At 52.7% G+C, this 20,086-nt stretch overlaps 1 protein-coding gene across 1 annotated transcript in view; it reads left to right on the top strand.

Moving 5' to 3' along the window:
• The window catches only part of TIMP2 (TIMP metallopeptidase inhibitor 2), a 33,703-nt gene extending 18,454 nt beyond the window's left edge, over positions 1-15,249 (top strand). Inside the window, exons 2-5 of the mRNA XM_038371565.2 lie at positions 7,534-7,634; positions 7,952-8,060; positions 10,371-10,495; positions 12,419-15,249. Coding sequence (XP_038227493.1) covers positions 7,534-7,634; positions 7,952-8,060; positions 10,371-10,495; positions 12,419-12,616 — 533 coding nt within the window. The 3' untranslated portion in view covers positions 12,617-15,249. The remainder of the gene's footprint in view (positions 1-7,533; positions 7,635-7,951; positions 8,061-10,370; positions 10,496-12,418) is intronic.
• The last annotated feature ends 4,837 nt before the right edge of the window (positions 15,250-20,086 follow it).

Here is a 20,086-nt window from a genome sequence, read left to right as displayed (position 1 = left end):
CAGTGTGGGATTTCCCGCATACCGGGCAGGACCTGGAAGGGAGCCTCTCTCGTAGAGGGAGACAGGTGGGTTTGGCAGCGCAGTGCCACCCAGCCAACAGAGGGACATGGCGACCCAGGACTCGCCCTTGCCCAGGTTACAGATCGCAGCAGCGATGATTCAGACTCTGAGTGCTGCTGCACCAGGCTCATGCAGCTTGGCTGGCTTCCCCTTGTTCCTAGCCCTGTTTTCAGGCACTGGCATGGGGCGGGAAGTTTCCATTTAGAAGCACACAGGCGTTCCTGTTTCACTGGGGGGATATTTCAGATGTGGATTTCTGTGCCCATATCAGTAAAACTCATTCCCACAACCCCCGTGTGGTGGTGGTGCGGCTGCTTTAATTCAAACATCCCACCCAGAACTGCAAAGGCTCTTCCAGGTTGTTCTCTTCTCCCTCTAGGCTAGATTGGGTTGGTCAGGGGATTACTTACTTTGAGGGAGCCCCTGTTATCTAGGTGCCAAGGACTGGCCATCAGTGGTGCCCAGATATAGAGCTCATGTCCCCGTGGCCTCGCCTCTCATCCAGCTCTGTGCCCCAATACCAACATGCACCATCTCCTCCATGTGTTGGCCTGGGAAATGGCTAGCTCAGGCGTGACGGTGAACTGTGATGCCTCTCCCTTGAGGTCCCTGGTACAGATCCAGCCCAGGGCAGTCGGGCTGGAAAGTTACCACTCACTGCTGGCTGCTCAGCTCCCCCGAACACCCCCAGTGTCAAAAACATAGGGGTTTAGGGAAGTTTTTGCAGGGAAGCTGATGACCGAGTGGGCCACAGAGAGTGAGTTTCCTGCTCAGAACCATCTGGAGCAGGGGCACTCTGGTTTAGACATGTTAGCTGGGCAGTGCTGGACAAAGCTAGACTGATAACTCCGGAGACCCGTTTTCTGTACGTGTGTGTGTGCACGTGTTCACACACAGGTATTGCACACACCTGGCACAGCCTCCTGCCTTGGCAGAGTCTTGCTGGGTCAGCTGCCGCGAGGTCAGTTTGGTTATCGGAAGCAGAGGGGAAAGGGTCCACATCCCAGCGCTTCCACGAGCCAGCGGGGAAATCCGTGGGGGTGGGAGACGGAGCGGGGGGACAGCTGCACCCATCTCTCTCTGCATGGAGGCTGCTGTAGAGGCAGCTAACCGGCAAACGCTTGAAAGCTGCCCAGAATACACGTGTCTGTCTCCCGGAGGTGCTGTTAGCAGGACGGGGACGGGGGCGGCATTTGGCTGGCTAGCGATTCAGACAGCCCAGGAGACAGCAGTGTGGGGATGAGACGTGTCTGTTTGCTGGTGTCCTGTTCACAATCCTGGGTCCCCCTTGCTTTGGGGCAGGTCTGGGGGACTCTCGGATTCATCCGGGATGGAGTGGGGGGGTTGTGAGCTCAGCGGTAACAGGCAATCGCCATGCGGCATCAGTGAATTTCCATAGTGCAATCCTATTGGTTAAAATGCTGTAAGGTGACTTGTGCCCCCTCCCGCCCCCCCAGCATTATAACAGTCCCTCGGTCCCATCCTCTGGCTCTTGCCGCTGACGTGGAGCCACACCCATCTTGTTGCCATGGTTTCCGAGAGCCCCAGACAGGCCCTCCATTAACATCTCACCCAGCCAGGTAGCCACCTGGCAGTGGGTCTTGTGCCCAGGGGTGCAGACACATCCCTGGATGCCCAGTGCTCACTGCCATGCAGCTAATGAGGTGTGAGTTGGGATCCCAGACAGCCCCAGTTTGCCAGGCCGTCGCTGGCATCTTTGCCAAGGAGGGGTGTGTTTTATCTCCAGGGTACTGGGCTCTGCATGTCCCATTCCCCTGCCTGGGGAGGGCACCTTGTCCTTCCTGGGGAGCCAATATGGGGCCATCGTCACTCACCCTTGGCCTTCGCCAGCTCATGTGACTTTAACATGAGTCGGAGGGTAGCTGGGATTTCCATTAAAGCGCCAGCTCCTGGAGTCAGGGAATTCTGTGGGGAGCTCAGCTTTTGTTGGGAAGCCCCAGTATGTTTGCAGCCCCCCTGGCTGCAGAGATGCCTGAAAACGGGACCTGAGCCGCTCACTCAGAAGAAATGGAAAATACAAAGGGTTTCTTAGCATTAAAATCGCCTGACTTTGTGAGTCTGACTCATGGTCTGAGTGCTCGGAGCTGCCTCCCATTGAAGGGCTGGGCAGACCTGGATTTCCCTGGGCTGACTCTCTCTCCCTCTCCTTCCCACACCACCCTCCCCTCTGGCTCCTGGCTTTCAGCGTGGAGCTTGGCTGGGCTCTTGGCTGGGAAGTGCAATGCAGTCCGCTCCACAAAGCCGCACTGTTCAGAACAAATCTGCCTAGATAGGGCTGCATTTTTGTCAAGTGATTCATCAGCACGTGAATGGAAAAGGCCGGAGCCCACTGAACCAGGAGCCGTTTTCCCGCCCACAGCCGCTAAGCCAATGTCACTTCCCACCCTTCCAGACCAAAGGCAGGAGCCATCGGCAGCAGCCGCTCTGTTTGCTACCCTAGCCAAAGCAAAGCTGAAGAGGCTTGTCCTCCCTGCTCTGCTTCCTGGGGCAGCTGGGGGTCTGGGCAGGAGCTGGACAGTGGCTCACGGGAACACCTCTATTTCAGAGCCATCCCCAGGAGCCCCTTGATGTGACTTGGGGGTGCCAAGAGGGGCTGGATGATCAGCAGGGCAGGGAGTGGCAGTAGGGCAAACAGCTGGCATAGGCCTTGGCCCCTACACCAGCACTTCTTGTCCCAGCCAGCTCCGAGTCATGAGCGGCTCCAACTGGTGAACCCCTCGCTCCTTGGGCGCCAGCTGTGCTGTGAACACTGGGCATGGCTGCTGATTGCTGCATTGGGCATGGCCTTGATGCTTCTGTCTGGTAACTAGGACCATGCCGCCCACACCATCAGCTGCTCCAGGCCCCAGCGCTGCAGTGCCAAGAGCTGGTCAGGGAGGTGTTCTGCCCAGGGAAGGGGGAAGAGCAAACGGCAGACAGGAGGAACCTAGACCAGTAGCTGCTCTTCCTGCCAAAGGCCCGACTGCATGGCTTGTGTCCCGGACTCGGCACAGCCTTTCCCAGAGGCTGTGGGAGTCCAGGCCCGGGGTTTGGGTGGGGACGATCTCTGCTAGGAGATGAGCTGACAGGCTCTCAGCACAGCCCTTGGGGTGTGTGGTCCCTCTCTGGCCCATCACCGTGGTATCAGAGCGCCTCTCCATGTGACCAGACGGTGCCAGCCGTGTGCCAGGGACCCTCTAACGTGCACTGTGAGTAATGCCTGCAATGCCGGGCTGGGCCAAGCCGTTCCCTGGAGAGCCCCATTGGCTGCGTGTGGAGTGGCCTGGCTTTGCTAGCTGCCTACAGCCACCCCATAGACCGCAGCTGTCCAGCGCAGGCCTGGAGCAGTAACAGTGGGACAGCCCAGCGGGATGGTGTGCTGGGATGGAAGGGAACTTCTCCATGGTGCCGAGCTAGGGCTGCTGTCTTGTGGCGGGCTCTGATCCTGAAAGGTTTTGGTCACTGTGGAGATACCTGGCGCAGGATTTGTGCTGGCTGAGAACCTGAGGCCAGCTCCTTGGTGCAGGGGTTCCAGGAATTGTTCTGCAGCAGTGGAGGGGAGCTGAGTTGGAGTCTGCCCCGTGGGGCCTGTAGCTGGGTTCAGGGCTGGTTAGAATCCCGATCCGTGCTCAGTAGAGGCACAAGGAGCTGGAGTCAAGAGTACATGGAGGGGAGCTGGGCTTGGCATCCGCACTGGGGTGGGAGGCAGAGCCAGAGTCTGTGCTAGGTGTGGAGGGAGCATTGGGGCTGGGAGCTGGCTAGGTTTGGGGTTAAATTCCCTGGGCAGGGCAGCAGCTGTGTTCTTGAACTCAGTGCCGCATGCGGTTCTTCAAGCCCAATGAGAGCTGTCTGTGCTGGCCAGGGCTCCTGTAGGAATTCCTTAGCCCTGGAGCGGGGCCTGCATGCTGCCCCCCAAACCCTAACCTCTGGGGCTTTACAGACCCAGACGAAGGACTGACACTGGCGCTGGTTAATTACTGTGGACCGCTCCTGCACTAGCGCCTGCGAGTCCCAGCCAGACCCGAGCGCAGGAGTGCTGTGCAGATTCCAGCCCCAGGCCTTGTCTACACTAGTAGACTACACTAGTGTAGTGTAGACTTGGGGGGAACATTTGTCCATGTTCGAATAGTCCAGTGTGGATGAGGCCCCCGGCCGTTAGCATGGGCCAGGTTGGTGGAGGTAAAGCCCAAGGGGGCCTAGAGGGAGCCTGGGCTGTAACTCGACCGGTTGGATGCTGGTGAAAGCCTATGCTGCCCTGTGTGAGCTGCATTCCCCACACACAGCGGCTCCAGGGCACAGCTGCTGGTGGCCCCCAGGGCTCAGCCCTAGCTCTGGTGCTGTCACAGAACAGCGGGGCTTTGAGGGGGTCTTACAGGGACGCTTGGGGGATGCTGTGAATGCTGGGGAGCAGAGATCTCTGCAGTGACCGGGAGGTCCCGTGCCAATAGCCTGCAGTGGCCAGTGGCCTGTTCCCTCTCGCGCTTGCCGTGCAGCAGTGTGCTGCTCTGGGCTATGGGAGGCCGTCTGTGCGCTGCCCTTGCCTGGGCTCTTGGAACCAGCTGGATTCTGTCCTGTCCCGTGCGTTACCAAGAGACCCGTCAGCTCAGCCTCAAGGGCAGGGCCTTGTCTGAGGCAGAGGGGCCGTGACTGGCTGGCGAAGCCTGGCTTCTCTTGCTGCTTGGGCGTCCCCCGGATCCTGCACCGGGAGAACTGGCCTCAGGGGAATGAGCGCCTGCCCTGTGTGTGTCCTCAGAGTCCTCAGTGGGGAGCGGGGCAGATCACGGAGCCCCACGGCTCTAGCTGTCACTGGATCGCATCCCCCCAGACCGGCAGAATGGACCAGGTTTAACCCCTGCCCCTCCACCTGCGCTGTCAGCAGCTGGCATTAGCCTAAATCCAAGTCGGAACCTGAACCTGCAAACATCTCGCTGGGCCAGCGGGGCAGCCATACTGCCAGGTGAGCTGCTCTCAGGGCAAGTTCTGCCTCGTGCGGCAGGGCAGCAGCAGGCAAGGACCCTGCCCTGGGGAGGGGACACCGCAGGAAACGACTCTAGGCAGCAGTGGGAAGCCAGGCTCCTGAACCTGCCTTTGGGAAAGTAGTGGCCCTGCCCCTCCAAACTGGCTGCACCTTGCCTCAGTTTGCCCCTCTCCATCCTGCATGGAGGGCACTGCCCGCGTTTCACTCTGCTGTGAGAACAAGCCCTTCTCATGGGGGTGGTTAGGCCTTGGCCGGTGCCTTCTGCCTTGCAATGGAAGCTGCGCTGTCCTTGCTGCAAGAGCAGCAGATGACAGCTGCCAGCAGCACGCAGCACTTGCTCCCCGCTCTGCAGGAAAAGCCTCTCCGGGTGCAGATCATTAGGCTGGGGCTCCTGGGCAGGTGGAGGTGGAAGCCAGCAGGAGAGAGCCAGGGGCGGATGGGCTCCTCAGTGCAGGCCTTGCTGTGTATGTGGGGGAGTGGCATCGCCACAGAAAAGCTGCCAGCTCTGGGGTGGAGTCCTCTCACCCCATCAGTTGTGCCCACACATGGGCCCTTGTTCCTGACACTCACTCGTGTTGCAAAGTGATGAGGCTGCATTGGGAGGAGGGGCACAAGGATGCGGAGCAGCTGATGCCATAGGGAGCTGGGGGAGGCAGCGGGTCCAGGACCCAGGGTTGGAGCCTGCAGGTCTGTGGTGTTTGGCCAGGCCCGTTCCCTTTGTGCTGCTGAGCTCGCCCCAACAGACCCACCTACCTGGCTGTTTTTCCAGAGCCCCAGCCCTTGTTTCCCATGAGTCCTGCTGTGACTGGAGGGGTTGTTTTTCCAGGCGTCTTGGGGAGGAAGTGACATCATGTGGTTCGCGCTGCTTTCGGCCTGGAGGGAGGATGCGGTTCCTCATGCTTTGAATTGCGTGGCCGCCCAGCATTCCAGCAGCCGACATCTGGCAGGAGGCTCCTCAGCCAGCGCGTCCCCTTGATCTCAAACACAGATGCTGGTTTAAGAGTGGCTGCTAAAGGCAGCAGAACTAACAGCTCAGTGGCAAGGCCAGGCTGTGCAGTTCGGGTGGGCTGTCAATCCAGAGCGGGGCTCTCTGTTCACACCAGGGCTGCTGCTCCTAAAAACCTCCCCACTCCATGTGCCGCCCCTAGTGGCCTCATGGAGTTACCCTCCCTTCTCCCCATCCTTCCTCTGAGCTATCCCCCTTGGTCTCTGTGCAAGGTCCATTTGGGCTGAGGGATCCCGGGCTGTACACTCCGCTTGATGGCAAGTAGCTGTGTGTCTGTAACATGATGCAGCATCCGATTGATTTCAACATTTCAGGGAATAGTCTAGTCACCAGTGGGCGGAACCTCATGGATTTTGTGGAAAATTAGTTAACCAGAAGCAAGAAACTGAGGACCTCTGTTGACAAATGAAGAAGAGCCCCTCTCCTTCTCCTGCATGTGCCTTCCCTTCTGTCTCCAGCTTGCTCTCCTTTATCTTCATCCTCCCCTGCCGCTCCTGGTGCCTTTCTCCGAGCTCAGCATTCCCTCTGTGCTGCTTGTCCAGCTAGTCTGATGCTGCTTATTCAGCTCTTTGCCCAGCTTCTAGAGCCAGGCAGAGATGGGGAGCAAGGAGACGGCGATCAAAGTAGTGTCTACGCAGCTGTGTGCGGGTGTCTCTGGAGAGATAGCAGCCTGCGCTGAGCAGTCCTTGGAAGCTGCTTTTGCTCTGGGCTGCGTGATTGTGTTTCCCCTGCTGTGTGGAGTCTCAACACTGGCTTTTGCATTTAATATACGGCCTTTGAAAGGAAAAGAAAGATGTGGAGCTCTCCAGTCTGCAGAGTTTGCAGGCTCAGCTGACTTGTCAGCAGACATAAGCTCCTTGCTGTGAAGGACTTTACCTCCCCTCCTCCCTCCCCCTCCATGGGTGAGCCCTCACCCTGCAGTGGGACCTGACCTGTGCAGGAATCTGTGCGCACATGAGGGTCACTCCACACAGACCCATTTGCAGGATTGGGGCCTTACAGCTGTGCACACACTGGAAGCAGCTGTGTATAAGGGTGAGCCTTGGCATGCCATGACAGTCCCGTGGCACATGCCCAGCACACACTTTTCACATGCTTCTCTGTAAATCCAGACCATTTTCTTCCCAAGCTGACCCTGGTGCTAATGGCTTCTTACCTCCAAATCAGGCTTCAGGCATTTTGCTGCGGCTGTTGTCAAAGGATGGTTAGAATGGGCTGCAGTGGAAAGACTTGCTCACTCAGAGATCAGACGCTGCAAAAGGGATTTCAGTCATTAGCATCACTCTGTTAGCACAAGCTAGGTGCTCCACAAACAGGAGGAGCCAATCCCTGCCTGGGAGCTATGGGCAGAGACCAAACCTACAGGTGACCAGCTTGGCAAGGCTGAGGCTGTGGGACTGGCCTTGCATCTGAACCTGTTTTGCTGCTGGGGAACGGAGGCTGTTCCTGGATCTCTCCCACTCATCCCCGTCCTGTCTGTTTGTTGCAGTGATCAGAGCAAAGGCTGTCTCTGGAAAAGAAGTGGATTCTGGGAATGATGTTTATGGGAATCCGATCAAACGGATCCAGTATGAGATCAAGCAGATAAAGGTACGGACCCCAGCCTGGGGTAGTCTGGCTCTGGGGGAGCAGGTGGGAAGAGGGTGCTAGGGAATCGCAGCATGTACAGGAATGAGAACAAGGTCGGGGGTCCCCACAGCAAACCCACCCTCTGATCCCATCTCTGTGGACTGCAAGTGCTGAGCTCCGACAGCCGTGACCAGTCTGTGCCACCCAGCACTGCAAGAGCTCGGCTTCCTCACCCCTTGCTGTGCACGTGCTCCCGGCCCCATCTCCCGCAGCGTGTGTGGAGCTGAGCGGGGCCACCTGTCTGACCGCGGTCTCTCTCTCTCTCTCTCTCTCGCTAGATGTTTAAAGGACCTGACAAGGACATAGAGTTAATTTACACAGCTCCTTCCTCGGCTGTGTGCGGGGTGTCACTGGACACCGGAGGGAAGAAGGAATATCTCATTGCAGGTAAGAAGTGCGTTGCCGGAGGAGCTGGCATGGCCCCCAGTGCTGTCTCCGGGGCTGGAGGAGCTGGCGTGGGCCCTGGGGCTGGAACCGAAGCAGGACACTGGGGCACTTCAAAGGCTCTCTCGACCTGAGTCAGTGCGGGCAGGAGGAGGCAGACTAAGGGACAGGGATCCTGTAGGGAGGTTTCCTGGAGCTGTGGGAATCGCTAAGGGAAAGGCCCTGAAACTGGATTCTGCTCTAGCCAAAGGGCTTGCTCTCTGCTGTGGCCATGGGACCTCCAGAGCGGGCAGGATTGCAGCACTGCCCATAGGGTTCCCCCCGCCCTCCCCCTGCCACAAGGCCCTGCGCTAGACCCCCAGAGGCCTTAATGCCGTTCTGATCCTGGCCAGAACTGAGGCAGTGAGCAGGGCATGCATGGGGCTCCCATCCTGGCTACAGGGCCCTGCCACATGACTGCGGGTGGCCTGGCCTGCGTCTCATTCAAACCCTCTGCCCCTGCCCATCCTGGGTCCCTGATCATCGGGGCCCCTTCTGGCACCATCTAGTGGCTCCTAGGGAAATAACAGCCAATAAAGCCAGTAGCATTTCCTGACCGGTGTGCAAGCTGGTGCTTAGTCCCCGTGCTGGGGTGGTGATCATGTTCCGAGCACAGGGTTGGCTTCCAGGAGCACTCATCCCAGCTCGGATATTGGTGGCTGCTGCGCTCCGGGGCTTGTGTCGGCCTCGGCTTCCCTGTCTATGCAATGGGATAATGCTCCTGTCCTGCCGAACCCACAGGAGCATTTGAAGCTGCAACCCTCGGTCCCAGTGGCAGGAGCACGGGAGTCTCCCTCTGTGTCCGTTTCCATGTCTGGCACTTGCCCAATGGCACTAATGGATAAGGGCACCGTGCCCCTGGTGCCAGAGAAGAGTCTGGCTGCAGTGTGAGTGCTATCGCACATGCCTTCACCCAGGTGTTTCTCCTGAGCTCTCTGAGTTCTGCTGGATCCATCTCTTGGTCCATTCTCCTGGCCACTCCACTCCCTGTGGGCCCCAGTGTCTGGTGCTGCTGGAGTGTCTGGTTCTAGGCGTGACGTCTGTCTCCTCCTCTCCCTGGATGGGGCCTGTCGGAGAGTGTCCTGCTCTGTAGCCTCTTGCTCGTCCTCGGATATGCTCGCTCAGAACACAAGCCCTAGAGTGGGGCAAATTCTCAACAAGCCCTAAATAAAGTCCTCCAGATCCATGTAGACAGCGGGGGAGGTCCTGAGCCTAGAGGCTGGACTGCCTGGCCAGGACTCTGGACAGCCCCCTCTGCTTTATTTCCTCTGCATTGCTGCCTGCGAAGTGGCCCCTTGGAGTGTGACATCACAAGCATTGTGATCTCTCCAGTGGGGATGGCCACCTTTCCAGGGGCGCCCAGATCATCTTTCCCTTTGGAGCCTCCTGGAAAACCTGGCCCGAGCAAACAGCTGGGGCATGGGCCAGGACAGCTTCCTCCTGGCTTTGTTCGCATAGCAGAACCAAGCCGACAGGAGGTGCTGATCCGAGGCAGGAGAGCTGACCCAGTTAATAAAATAAATAAAAAAAATAAAAAATGGAGCTATACCTCTCATGGAACTGGAAGGAACTGGTCATCAAGTCCAGTCCCCTGCCTTCACAGCAGGACCAAGTACTGTCCCTTATTTTTACCCCAAATGGCCCCCTCAAGGATTGAACTCACAACCCTGGGTTTAGTAGGCCAATGCTAAAACCATGAGCTATCCCTCCTCAGGAGAGACTCCCGGGCTTTGAATTAGTCCTGCCCAGAAAGCCCTTGGTTTTCCTGATTTTCACCACAGTTCCCTGGCAAACACTCAGGGCACTGCCGCCTGGCACTGAGGCCTTGAGACTCTGGGGAAAGCGTGCCAGGAGCTGTGCCTGCTGCGGAACCTCACCCCAGGTACCCGGGAAACTCCCGGGGCTTTTTAGAGCAGATTCTCTATGCGTGGTCTCGGGGGCCGGGAGGGAATCCGTTGCCTCGCACCCGCACTGAGTGGCTCTCTGTCAAAACGACGTTCTGCTTCTCCAGGGCTCCTGGGTTTGTCAGTCTTTCCCCTCCCTTCTTCTCACATCTCCAGTCTGCTGCTTGTGACATGGCAGAGTTTAACTGCATTAGCCAAGAGGGATGGTGCCCCAAGGAGGGGACTGATGTGTGCTCCAGGCACAGTGTGTCCCTAGAGCCCCCTGGAGGGGCGGGCTGCTCGCCTAGGGCTTGTGCTATTCAAACTCCCTCGAGGTCCTGATGGGACATGTGTCCCTAGAAAGATTAAAGCGCTGTGTGCCTTTCCGCAGGCAAGTCCGAAGGTAATGGCAAGATGCACATCACACTGTGCGACTTCATCGTCCCTTGGGACTCCCTGAGTGCCACCCAGAAGAAGAGTCTGAACCAGCGGTACCAGATGGGCTGCGAGTGCAAGGTAGGCAGAGTGGGAGTGCTCCTGCCCGGGGCCTGCCATTCCGCGTGGTGCTCTGAGGTTTCTGGGGTCCTTGCTCATGGCCATCGGAAGGCTTGGTGTCGAGTGACTTTGGCTGGATTCAGTGCTGCGACTCAGGAAAGCACTTGTTAAAGTGAACGGCAGAGATGCTTTCCTGAATTGAGGCCTGGATTTGCATCTGAAGAGGGATCAGTGCATTGCTGGAGCAGTTGCCTTCCCTAGCATGGGTAAGAGTCTTGAGGGCAGCATAAACCCAGTGATTTTTGTCTGGAATGGCCAACGAGGGGCACTTCTAGAAAGGACGTGAGGCATCCCAGAGAGGCAGACAGTGGGCTGTCTAGGAGTGATGGTCGCCTGGCCCGTTGTTCTCCTATTACAGTACTGCCCACAGGCCCCTACTCAGGATCTGGCCCTCCACAGCCACCTAGGGAGATACTGTCCCTGCCTTGACAAGTTTACTACAGAACTGGGGCTGTTTCCTGGCTCTTATCCCCATGGGATCTAAGCATCCCACATGCCCTCACAACACCCTGCTAGGGATGGAAGGACTAACATCCCCATTTCACAGCCAGGAATTTGGGGGGAAGTGAGTTGCCAAAGGTCAGTAGGGAGTCTATGGCGAAGGTGGGGTCAGACCCCAGTTTTTGAGCATCCCAGAGCTGTTCCCACAAGCCCAGCTTCCCCTCCCGGCTCTTCCCCACTCTCCTCATCTCTCTCTCTATTCCCTCATGTCAGCTATCTGTTCAGAATGCTGCCCTCTGCTCCCTGGACTCTCCGTGGCCAGGCTTCTCCCAGGCACTCACCCTCGCCCCAGCCCCCACATCTCCTGCTGTCTGTAACTTGTCTGGAGGCTTATATTTGCATGTATCGGTTGCAGTCATATGTGGAGTATTTGTATAAAGGATGTAATCTAATCCCACCTTGCATTGTACGGTGTGGAGATGAACTGCTGGCCTCATTCCTCAGACATGCCAACATCAGGATGGTTTGCAGAGCTAGACTGTCCTGATTCCTCTGTTAGAGAGACTTCTTTGCTCTGCATGTAGCTCTGTCCAGGCAAAGATTCCACGTTTGGCTTCAGCACTGGGAAATTCCTCTTATTTAAGGTGAAGACCCAATTTTGCCTCTTAAAAGGCGCCATATGTCCAGTGGCTGGAACAAAGGGCCTGGAACATCTTGATCCCAGACAGGCCTCTGCCTCACTTATGTGACTCTGAGAAACTTGCTCGGACTTTTCTGTGGCTTAGTCACCATCCCTGGGGTTTTGGGTAAAAGCACAGATGCTCCTGGAGAGGAGTGACCCATTCTATTCATGTTAGGCAAAACTTTCTCACTGTAAGGAGAGCTAAGCACTGGAACAGGCTAGAGAGGCTGTGGAATCCCCCTCACTAAAGGTTTTCAAGAACAGGTTAGACAAACTTCTGTCAAGGATTGGATGAGGTGCTTGGTGTTCAGCAGGATCTATCCCAGGTCTGACTCCAGTAGAACTGCACCAGGACTGAACTGTCCTTCACAAATGCTTAGACCAAGGCTCAGCCGCTGGCCTGAAGAGTTTGCAGGCTAGGTGGACAAGGGGTGCAGTGGAAACAAGTGACAGTTGGGGACAGATAAGACCGTGGCCTTAGAGCCAGCCCTTTCTCCTCATGTGCTATGTTAACAGTACTTGGAGAGGGGACTAGGGCCTCTAGAATGGGTGGGAAAAGGAGGGCTTTGAAGGGGGAGAGGGACATCTGCCCCATCTTTGAACCCCAGAACTTTAGCATGTTGCTTTCCTTGGCTCAGGGTCTCTCTTCATCCCCCAGCCCAGAGTGACAGAGGTGGGAGATGGAAGAGGCATGGCAGGTCCCTCTCTCCCCCAGACAGGGCGTCAATGTGTGCTCAGCAATGGTCTCTGTTCTGCCCCAGATCTCCCGCTGCCCCTCCATTCCGTGCTTCGTCTCGTCTTCGGATGAATGTCTCTGGACAGACTGGGTGACGGAGAAGAACATCAACGGGCGACAGGCTAAGCATTATGCCTGCATCAAGAGGAGCGACGGCTCGTGCGCATGGTACCGTGGCGTGGCCCCACCCAAGCAAGAGTTTCTCGACATCGAGGACCCCTAAGCTGAATAGCTGCATTCCAGTACCCAATAGAAAGGCCTGCAAGAAATTAGACTGGTCCACCTCTGACATCACTTCCTGGAAACAGCATGAAAATTCAGTATCCCAAGTGGGTCCCAATCGGGGAGATTAAATGCCATGTGCTTCCACAGTGGGGTGAGGGGCCACACCATTGTATTTAGTCCCCAGCTGTGCTTTCCTATTCCTTCCTTTCACAGGTGCAGTGGGGCAAGGGATGGCTTCATACTGATCAGGGGAGAATCCTGAACCAGCCGGACTTTGATCCACAAGATCCCAGTGCTGTTCTGGAGGAAACCAGAATGCTCGAGGGTTGATGTCTCTCACTCTGTGTAGCAGGCCTACCAGGTTCCCCTCACCTGGGGCTGGAGTGTCCCTTGCTTTGGGTAGCTCCTGCCCCTTGATCCCCCAGCACATTGGCGTCTCTTTTCAAACAGGCTTCTCCACTGCCAGCAGATACACCAGCATTCCCCAAATCTCCTTTGTAAGCCCTCTAGTCCCACTGCCCCCCTTGTCACACGCACCCCCACCTCTTGGGCTAGAAGGGAGAGTCAGTGAAAGGTAGCACTGGCTGAGAGTCCCAGCTGGACTGCAGGCACCAGGAAAGGATTTGGCTCTAGCGAAGTCTCCTTAGCCCTTTGTCAAGTAAGATAAAGGCCCTTTGCACTGACACCGTGTCCCTGTGATCCCCAGCATCAGCAGAACCATCTTTTGAGGGGGACCGGAGGGTCCCCTTCATACTTGCAAGCACTGTTGTTATTTCATGCTTCCCTCCAAGTCAGTGGGTGCTGAGGTTGGACCTCTGGGGTGGTGCATGTATGAGACGTCTGTAGGCTTTGGTCCTGTGCCTTCATCCTGGCAGTTTAGTAAAGAGAGCCAATCCCCTGGTGGGTATGTGTGTTCCCTGCTGAGATGTAGCTGCTGGATTTGTGTCCTAGTGCATGCTTGTGCCGTCAGCATAGTGCTAATGCCAAGTTCCAGGTTAGGGGAAGGATTTAGTTACCATTTAGCCTGTAGGACTATGCAGACAGCAGAGGTATTATTGTGAATTCATTGCTCAGCAGGACAATGAACTGAGAGTGCTCTAGCCCCACAGACAGTGGCATGCTGACAATGACCCAGAGCAGCTTCCCTCTCCGAGAGCCTTTATTCCCAGCAAATTGTGTGAATGCAGGAGCTGGCGAATGGAAGCTTATTCCAAGTGTTCTGCCAAGAAACACAGCGCGGTGAGAGAGACCCCACCAGGATGTGGTATTTTTATACCCACTGACGGCTGTTTGCTGATCTCAGCTGTGAGGCTCCTGACAGTGAGCTGTAATAAAAGTAAAGCTTTTCAGAAATCTTGTCCTACGCAGTGAGGGTGCACCCGCGCACGCACACACAACAAACCTGGCCTCTGGCTGCCTACAGCCGAAGGCCCCACATCCTTCTGTGAAACCCGCCCAGCCAGCCTCAACCCCATTCTTCTTCGGAGCCCATTTCATTTTGCTGAGGCACTAGAGAGCGCTGCATAGCTAGCCCACCTGGAACGCAAACAGCACAGACCTTTGTGAGATAAAATCTAGATCTCCTGGCTAAAGCAGGTTTGGGCGTGTCCTGAAATTATCCCTGGAGACCAGCTTCAGGGGCATTTTCATGCTGTGCATCGGTGTAAGATTTTAATGATGTCATATTGGACCAGTCTGGGTGACTTCAATATATAAAAATGAAGAGGAAAAAAAACTAATCAATTCAATATAAGACTCCTGTTTGCTTACTGTATGGTTATATCATAGGTGACATTTACTCCTGTCTCTGCTCTATATCTTTGATTTTAAGGTTTCAGTTCGTTTTGGCATCCGCTGTATCATTCCTGTGCTGTAACTTTTTAATTTCCTTGTTAGGTATTAGAACTGCACTTATTTTTTTTAACGCATTTCTGCATTGGAAGCATTCAACGTGAAGTGGGAAGAGTGTTGAGAAAGTCTGTGGAGGGTTGAGTCCTCCAGATTTTTCTGTTTATTTTCCCTCCTCCCTATCCCCCTCTTCTGCAAAGTGCATAAGTCTTCAGAAGTTGGATTTGAAGATGGGATGTACCATACATTTGCCTCTTTCTAGTTTGTCTCCAAGGCCTTGCTGAACAACAATATCATGGCTGTCGGCAAGCACGATAGGTGAGCCTCACACAAAATAATTCCAAAAATCTCTCTCTATATGTCAAGTATATGAAGGATGCTTGATTGGCTTTTTTAATTTATGTCTTCTGTTCTCGGTTCCATTCTCTGCCCTTCCTTCTTAGCTCCAGTCTCCTCCTCCATGCAAGCAATTTAAAATATTTAAAAAAATAAAAAGTTTACATTATAGTTATTTTCAAATCTTTGCTTGATAAGTATTAAAAATAAGGAGTATCTAACTTGCTGCCATAATTTAAAGCTTTTGGGTGGGTTTTTTTGTTTTTTGTTTTTTTTTTTTTGGAGCAATATGTTTTTGCTGGAATCTGAAGTCTGAGACCTTCTTGTGCTGGAAACACATGAAAGTTGTTGAATAATGACAAGCAGACTGTGCATGTCTCTGATGCTTTGTATAATTCATATGTGGACGTTCAGTCTTTGGACAATAAACAGTATTCTAAAAAATTAGATAATTTTCTTCTTACTGAATTCACCACACATCTATAGTGCTGTATAAATAAGTAATAAGCATAATTATGGATGCGAGACCGGCACACCAGTTCGCTGGTGCATATGAATACAGCCTGTGGGGTGGGTGTGTAATCCGCTCATCCTTGGGGGGCATATGGCACGGACATTTCCCCTACTTCCCTCAGTGCTGTAGTTCTGCTGGAAAGGTTTCTTATGACAGAAGCTGTTACACTGCATCAGCCTTCTTCATATAGAGCCATTTTGGGAAACTGCAGCCACAGGAGAGATCCACTGGAGAGAATGGCCCCCGTCTTGCAGCTATTATAATCACCATGTTTTTGAGAAAACCCACAGCGAATGTAAAACCATCCCTAACCCCTATGCTCAGCTCCTGCTTGCTCCAAACATGGCTAGGGGCTGACCTGGTAAAGCTGCTCCCCAAAGCAAGCCGTGCTACCCCATTACTATTAATCGTACGGATTTAGCCTTGGCAGAATTCCATTTTTATTTTTATAATGTCAGTGAATAATATCAGTGTTTGTTTTTAAGCTCCCCCCCATTTTTATTGATCTAAATTAGTTGCAGGGAATTATGTGGGGGAGAGGGTCAGACAATAATGCCAGCAGACCAGTGGTTTTCAATGTTTCTTCATTTGTGGACCCCTAAAAAATTTAAAATGGAGGTGCAGACCCCTTTGGAGATCTGACATAGTCTGCAGACCCCCAGGGGACCGTGGAGCACAGATTGAAAACCACTGAGATGCAAAAAAGTTAAAGCTTTATAATCCGTAAAACGCATCCCATGTGCAAATATACAAAGTAAATCTCCTTAAGTGAAACTCCAGTAAGTTCTCAAGCAGCATTTTTCTTAGTTTGCCTATTGGAAAATTTCAATTGTTAGCGAGTTTTTTTTCCCATCGCTTTGTGTCTGCAGTGAAATCAAGATGTACCCACGCTGTCCGATAAAACCCGAATTATTCCACACTTGTTTGTATGACAGCCGAGACTAGGGCCTTCCTTTGCTACCAAACACAGAGTAAAAGACACTCTAGCCACAAAGGGGTTGTAGTCTAAATAGACAAGACCGACAAAGGAGGGGGAGGGAAAATAGGTGCAGAGAAATGTGGTGAGTCGCCCAGGGTTGCTTGTCTCCCAAGTTCACAGTGTAACATTACTAGTCTTGCTAAACACACTTTACTTATCCCCATTCTATGATGACAGGTGCCCCTTTTTTTTTTTTTAACCATATTGAAGCTGGATACACCTGTTGTGAACAGCAGCAAATCTGTCAGTAACTCTCTTCAGAACAAGACACTTTGACGACTTTTTCCTCAATAGCCTCACAGCGCTACAAGCAGAAACTTACAATGCCCATTGAGTGTCACAGAGCTTCTTTAATTTCACAGGTTTATTTTTGGGTTGTACTTTCTTTAGAAATGCTTTGCTTTGAATGTAGCATGTGTAGCTGATCCAGAGAGAAAAGTATATAGTTTCTCCAGGATAGTGGAAAAAAATCAGTACATGTTTGTTTCCTTTGCATACCTCAACAATAACTAAACTGAGCCTGTGATTGAAACAGTCAGCATACATCTTCCTGTGAGAGAGATTGCACACCATAAATCTGGGCAATACAGTTCTGTATATCAGTGCCACACTGTGACTTGTTCTTCAAGTACTGAAGGAGAGACTTTGCATCAAGTGACTCGGCAGGCTGGAAACCAAGAAATCTTTTACATATACTGCCATGCAAATAATATCACAACACAACTGACACTTATTCTACTTTGCTAATTTCTTTAGTTTTGTCAACCATTCTAGAGAAAATATTAGCCTCTTTCACTTAACTAATGCATTCAAGTACCATTTCTGACACCATGGGAACGATTTCATTCTGTAGTGATGAGCAGCGTATTTTGCATTGCGTGGTCCACTTTCAATTCTCTTTCTTACCCCATCATTGTATTTGGCTGTTGGAGTCAAGTGCTCAAGAAGTTGCTCTTGCATAGCTTCTTTCACTCTCACCTTTTCTTCTTTGAGCAATCCCCTGGCCTGCAGTGCGTCTCAGGATAGCTGCCTCATCTTTGATATACGTGCTGTTCTCTGGCACTAAAGCAAAATATGCTTTATCTGATGGAACATTTAGCATCAGATCCTTTATGTCTGAGTCTTCTATGACACAATCTTCTTTAAAAAAAGAAAAGGAGTACTTGTGGCACCTTAGAGACTAACAAATTTATTAGAGCATAAGCTTTCGTGAGCTACTTTGTCAGTATCTCAGGTACAGAGTTCAGCAGTAATATTGACAGAGCATTCTCCTATTGACTTTTCCAAAATGAGGCCTATTTCAGAAGTTGCAGGTAGATCAGGTTGACAGAGCCAGAAGAGTACCCAGAAGTCACCTACTACAGGACAGGCCCAACAAAGAAAACAACAGAACGCCACTAGCCATCACCTTCAGCCCCCAACTAAAAACTCTCCAACGCATCATCAAGGATCTACAACCTATCCTGAAGGACGAGCCATCGCTCTCTCAGATCTTGGGAGATAGACCAGTCCTTGCTTACAGACAGCCCCCCAATCTGAAGCAAATACTCACCAGCAACCACACACCACACAACAGAACCACTAACCCAGGAACCTATCCTTGCAACAAAGCCCGTTGCCAACTCTGTCCACATATCTATTCAGGGGATACCATCATAGGGCCTAATCACATCAGCCACACTATCAGAGGCTCGTTCACCTGCGCATCTACCAATGTGATATATGCCATCATGTGCCAGCAATGCCCCTCTGCCATGTACATTGGCCAAACTGGACAGTCTCTACGTAAAAGAATGAATGGACACAAATCAGACATCAAGAATTATAACATTCAAAAACCAGTTGGAGAACACTTCAATCTCTCCGGTCACTCGATCACAGACCTAAGAGTGGCTATACTTCAACAAAAAAGCTTCAAAAACAGACTCCAACGAGAGACTGCTGAATTGGAATTAATTTGCAAACTGGATACAATTAACTTAGGCTTGAATAGAGACTGGGAATGGATGAGTCATTACACAAAGTAAAACTATTTCCCCATGGTATTTCTCCCCCCCACCCCACCCCCCACTGTTCCTCTGATATTCTTGTTAACTGCTGGAATTAGCCTACCTGCTTGTCACCATGGAAGGTTTTCCTCCTTTCCCCCCCCTGCTGTGGGTGATGGCTTATCTTAAGTGATCACTCTCCTTACAGTGTGTATGATAAACCCATTGTTTCATGTTCTCTGTGTGTGTGTATATAAATCTCTCCTGTTTTTTCCACCAAATGCATCCGATGAAGTGAGCTGTAGCTCACGAAAGCTTATGCTCTAATAAATTTGTTAGTCTCTAAGGTGCCACAAGTCCTCCTTTTCTTTTTGCGAATACAGACTAACACGGCTGCTACTCTGAAAGGTAGATCTTGTTGAACTTCAGAGTACTGGTATCCGAAATTGGGCCAGCTAGTAAGCTTAGGGAGGACTAATGACCCACCAGAGTTCGGCAGAAAGCAGCACGTTTATTATACTGATAGCTAAGCTCAAAAGATGGGGCGGGGGGGGAAGAGTTACACTCACAGTCGCATACTCACGCTCCCAGGACAGGCACGGCACTGGAGATGTCAGGATCCTTCAAGGGAAGCGTCCCACAGTGCAGCGATGGGCAGTGCGATGAAGGTAAGTCTTCCCAAGGCATGATGAAATGCAATGCGGCGAACCATTGGCCAGGTGGTTTGGATGAAGGGCCTTCACGGGAGGTACAAGCTTGTGAGTAAAAAGAAAAGGAGTACGTGTGGCACCTTAGAGACTAACAAATTTATTAGAGCATAAGCTTTCGTGAGCTACAGCTCACTTCATCGGATGCATCGGATGCATCGGATGGAAGTGAGCTGTAGCTCACGAAAGCTTATGCTCTAATAAATTTGTTAGTCTCTAAGGTGCCACACGTACTCCTTTTCTTTTTGCGAATACAGACTAACACGGCTGCTACTCTGAAGCTTGTGAGTGTACTCCTGAGCACATGGCCCCTTCCCCTTTTAAGGACCTGCTCCTCATGGCCTGTGACTAGAGAGGACTTGGCTGTGTCTGGTAGGTCACACTCCACCTCGGACAGTGTCCATACACTGGGTGTTTGACGTTTGATCGCTGCCTAATTAGAGTCCCAGACAGCTTGTCTACCTGGGAGCTTTTCTGATCTTCCAGCTGTTCAAGCAGCCCATTCATTCCACAAGCATTCCAGGAGGAAGGGGGAGGGACGAAAGCCACTTCACAGGTATTCAAAGAGGGAAAGGAGACAAAAGGGGGGGAAGGTGTAACAGACCTTTTGAACATACAGATTATACATAGCATACAGATTACTGCTGCTCCTACAACAAGTACTTGGTTATCTCTGATGCATTTTGTTTGCTGAAAAGTTCTGAAATTGTCAGTGAGTGTTTGCTTGACATTTTAAAACTTTTTTTTAGCTACTTGTTTTCAGGAAAAGGGGGCTCACAGGCAGGCCAGACCCCTCTTGCAGGCTACTGTTTTGGACAAATTGGAGAGAGTCCAGCAGAGGGCAATGAAAATGATCAAGGGGCTGGGGCACATCACTTGCGAGGAGAGCCTGAGGGAACTGGGCTTGTTTTAGTCTGCAGAAGAGAAGAGTGAGGGGGGATTTGATAGCAGCCTTCAACTACCTGAAAGGGGGTTCCAAAGAGGATGGAGTGAGGCTGTTCTCAGTGGTGGCAGATGACCGAACAAGGAGCAATGTCTCAAGTTGCAGTGGGGGAGGTTTAGATTGGATATTAGGAAACACTAGTTCACGAGGAGA

The sequence above is a fragment of the Dermochelys coriacea genome, chromosome 14 (genome assembly GCF_009764565.3).
Source record: "Dermochelys coriacea isolate rDerCor1 chromosome 14, rDerCor1.pri.v4, whole genome shotgun sequence".
In the NCBI taxonomy this organism is placed as follows: Eukaryota; Metazoa; Chordata; order Testudines; family Dermochelyidae; genus Dermochelys; species Dermochelys coriacea.
The sequence above is the reverse complement of the archived record's forward strand: the minus strand, read 5'-3'. Positions and strand labels throughout refer to the sequence as shown.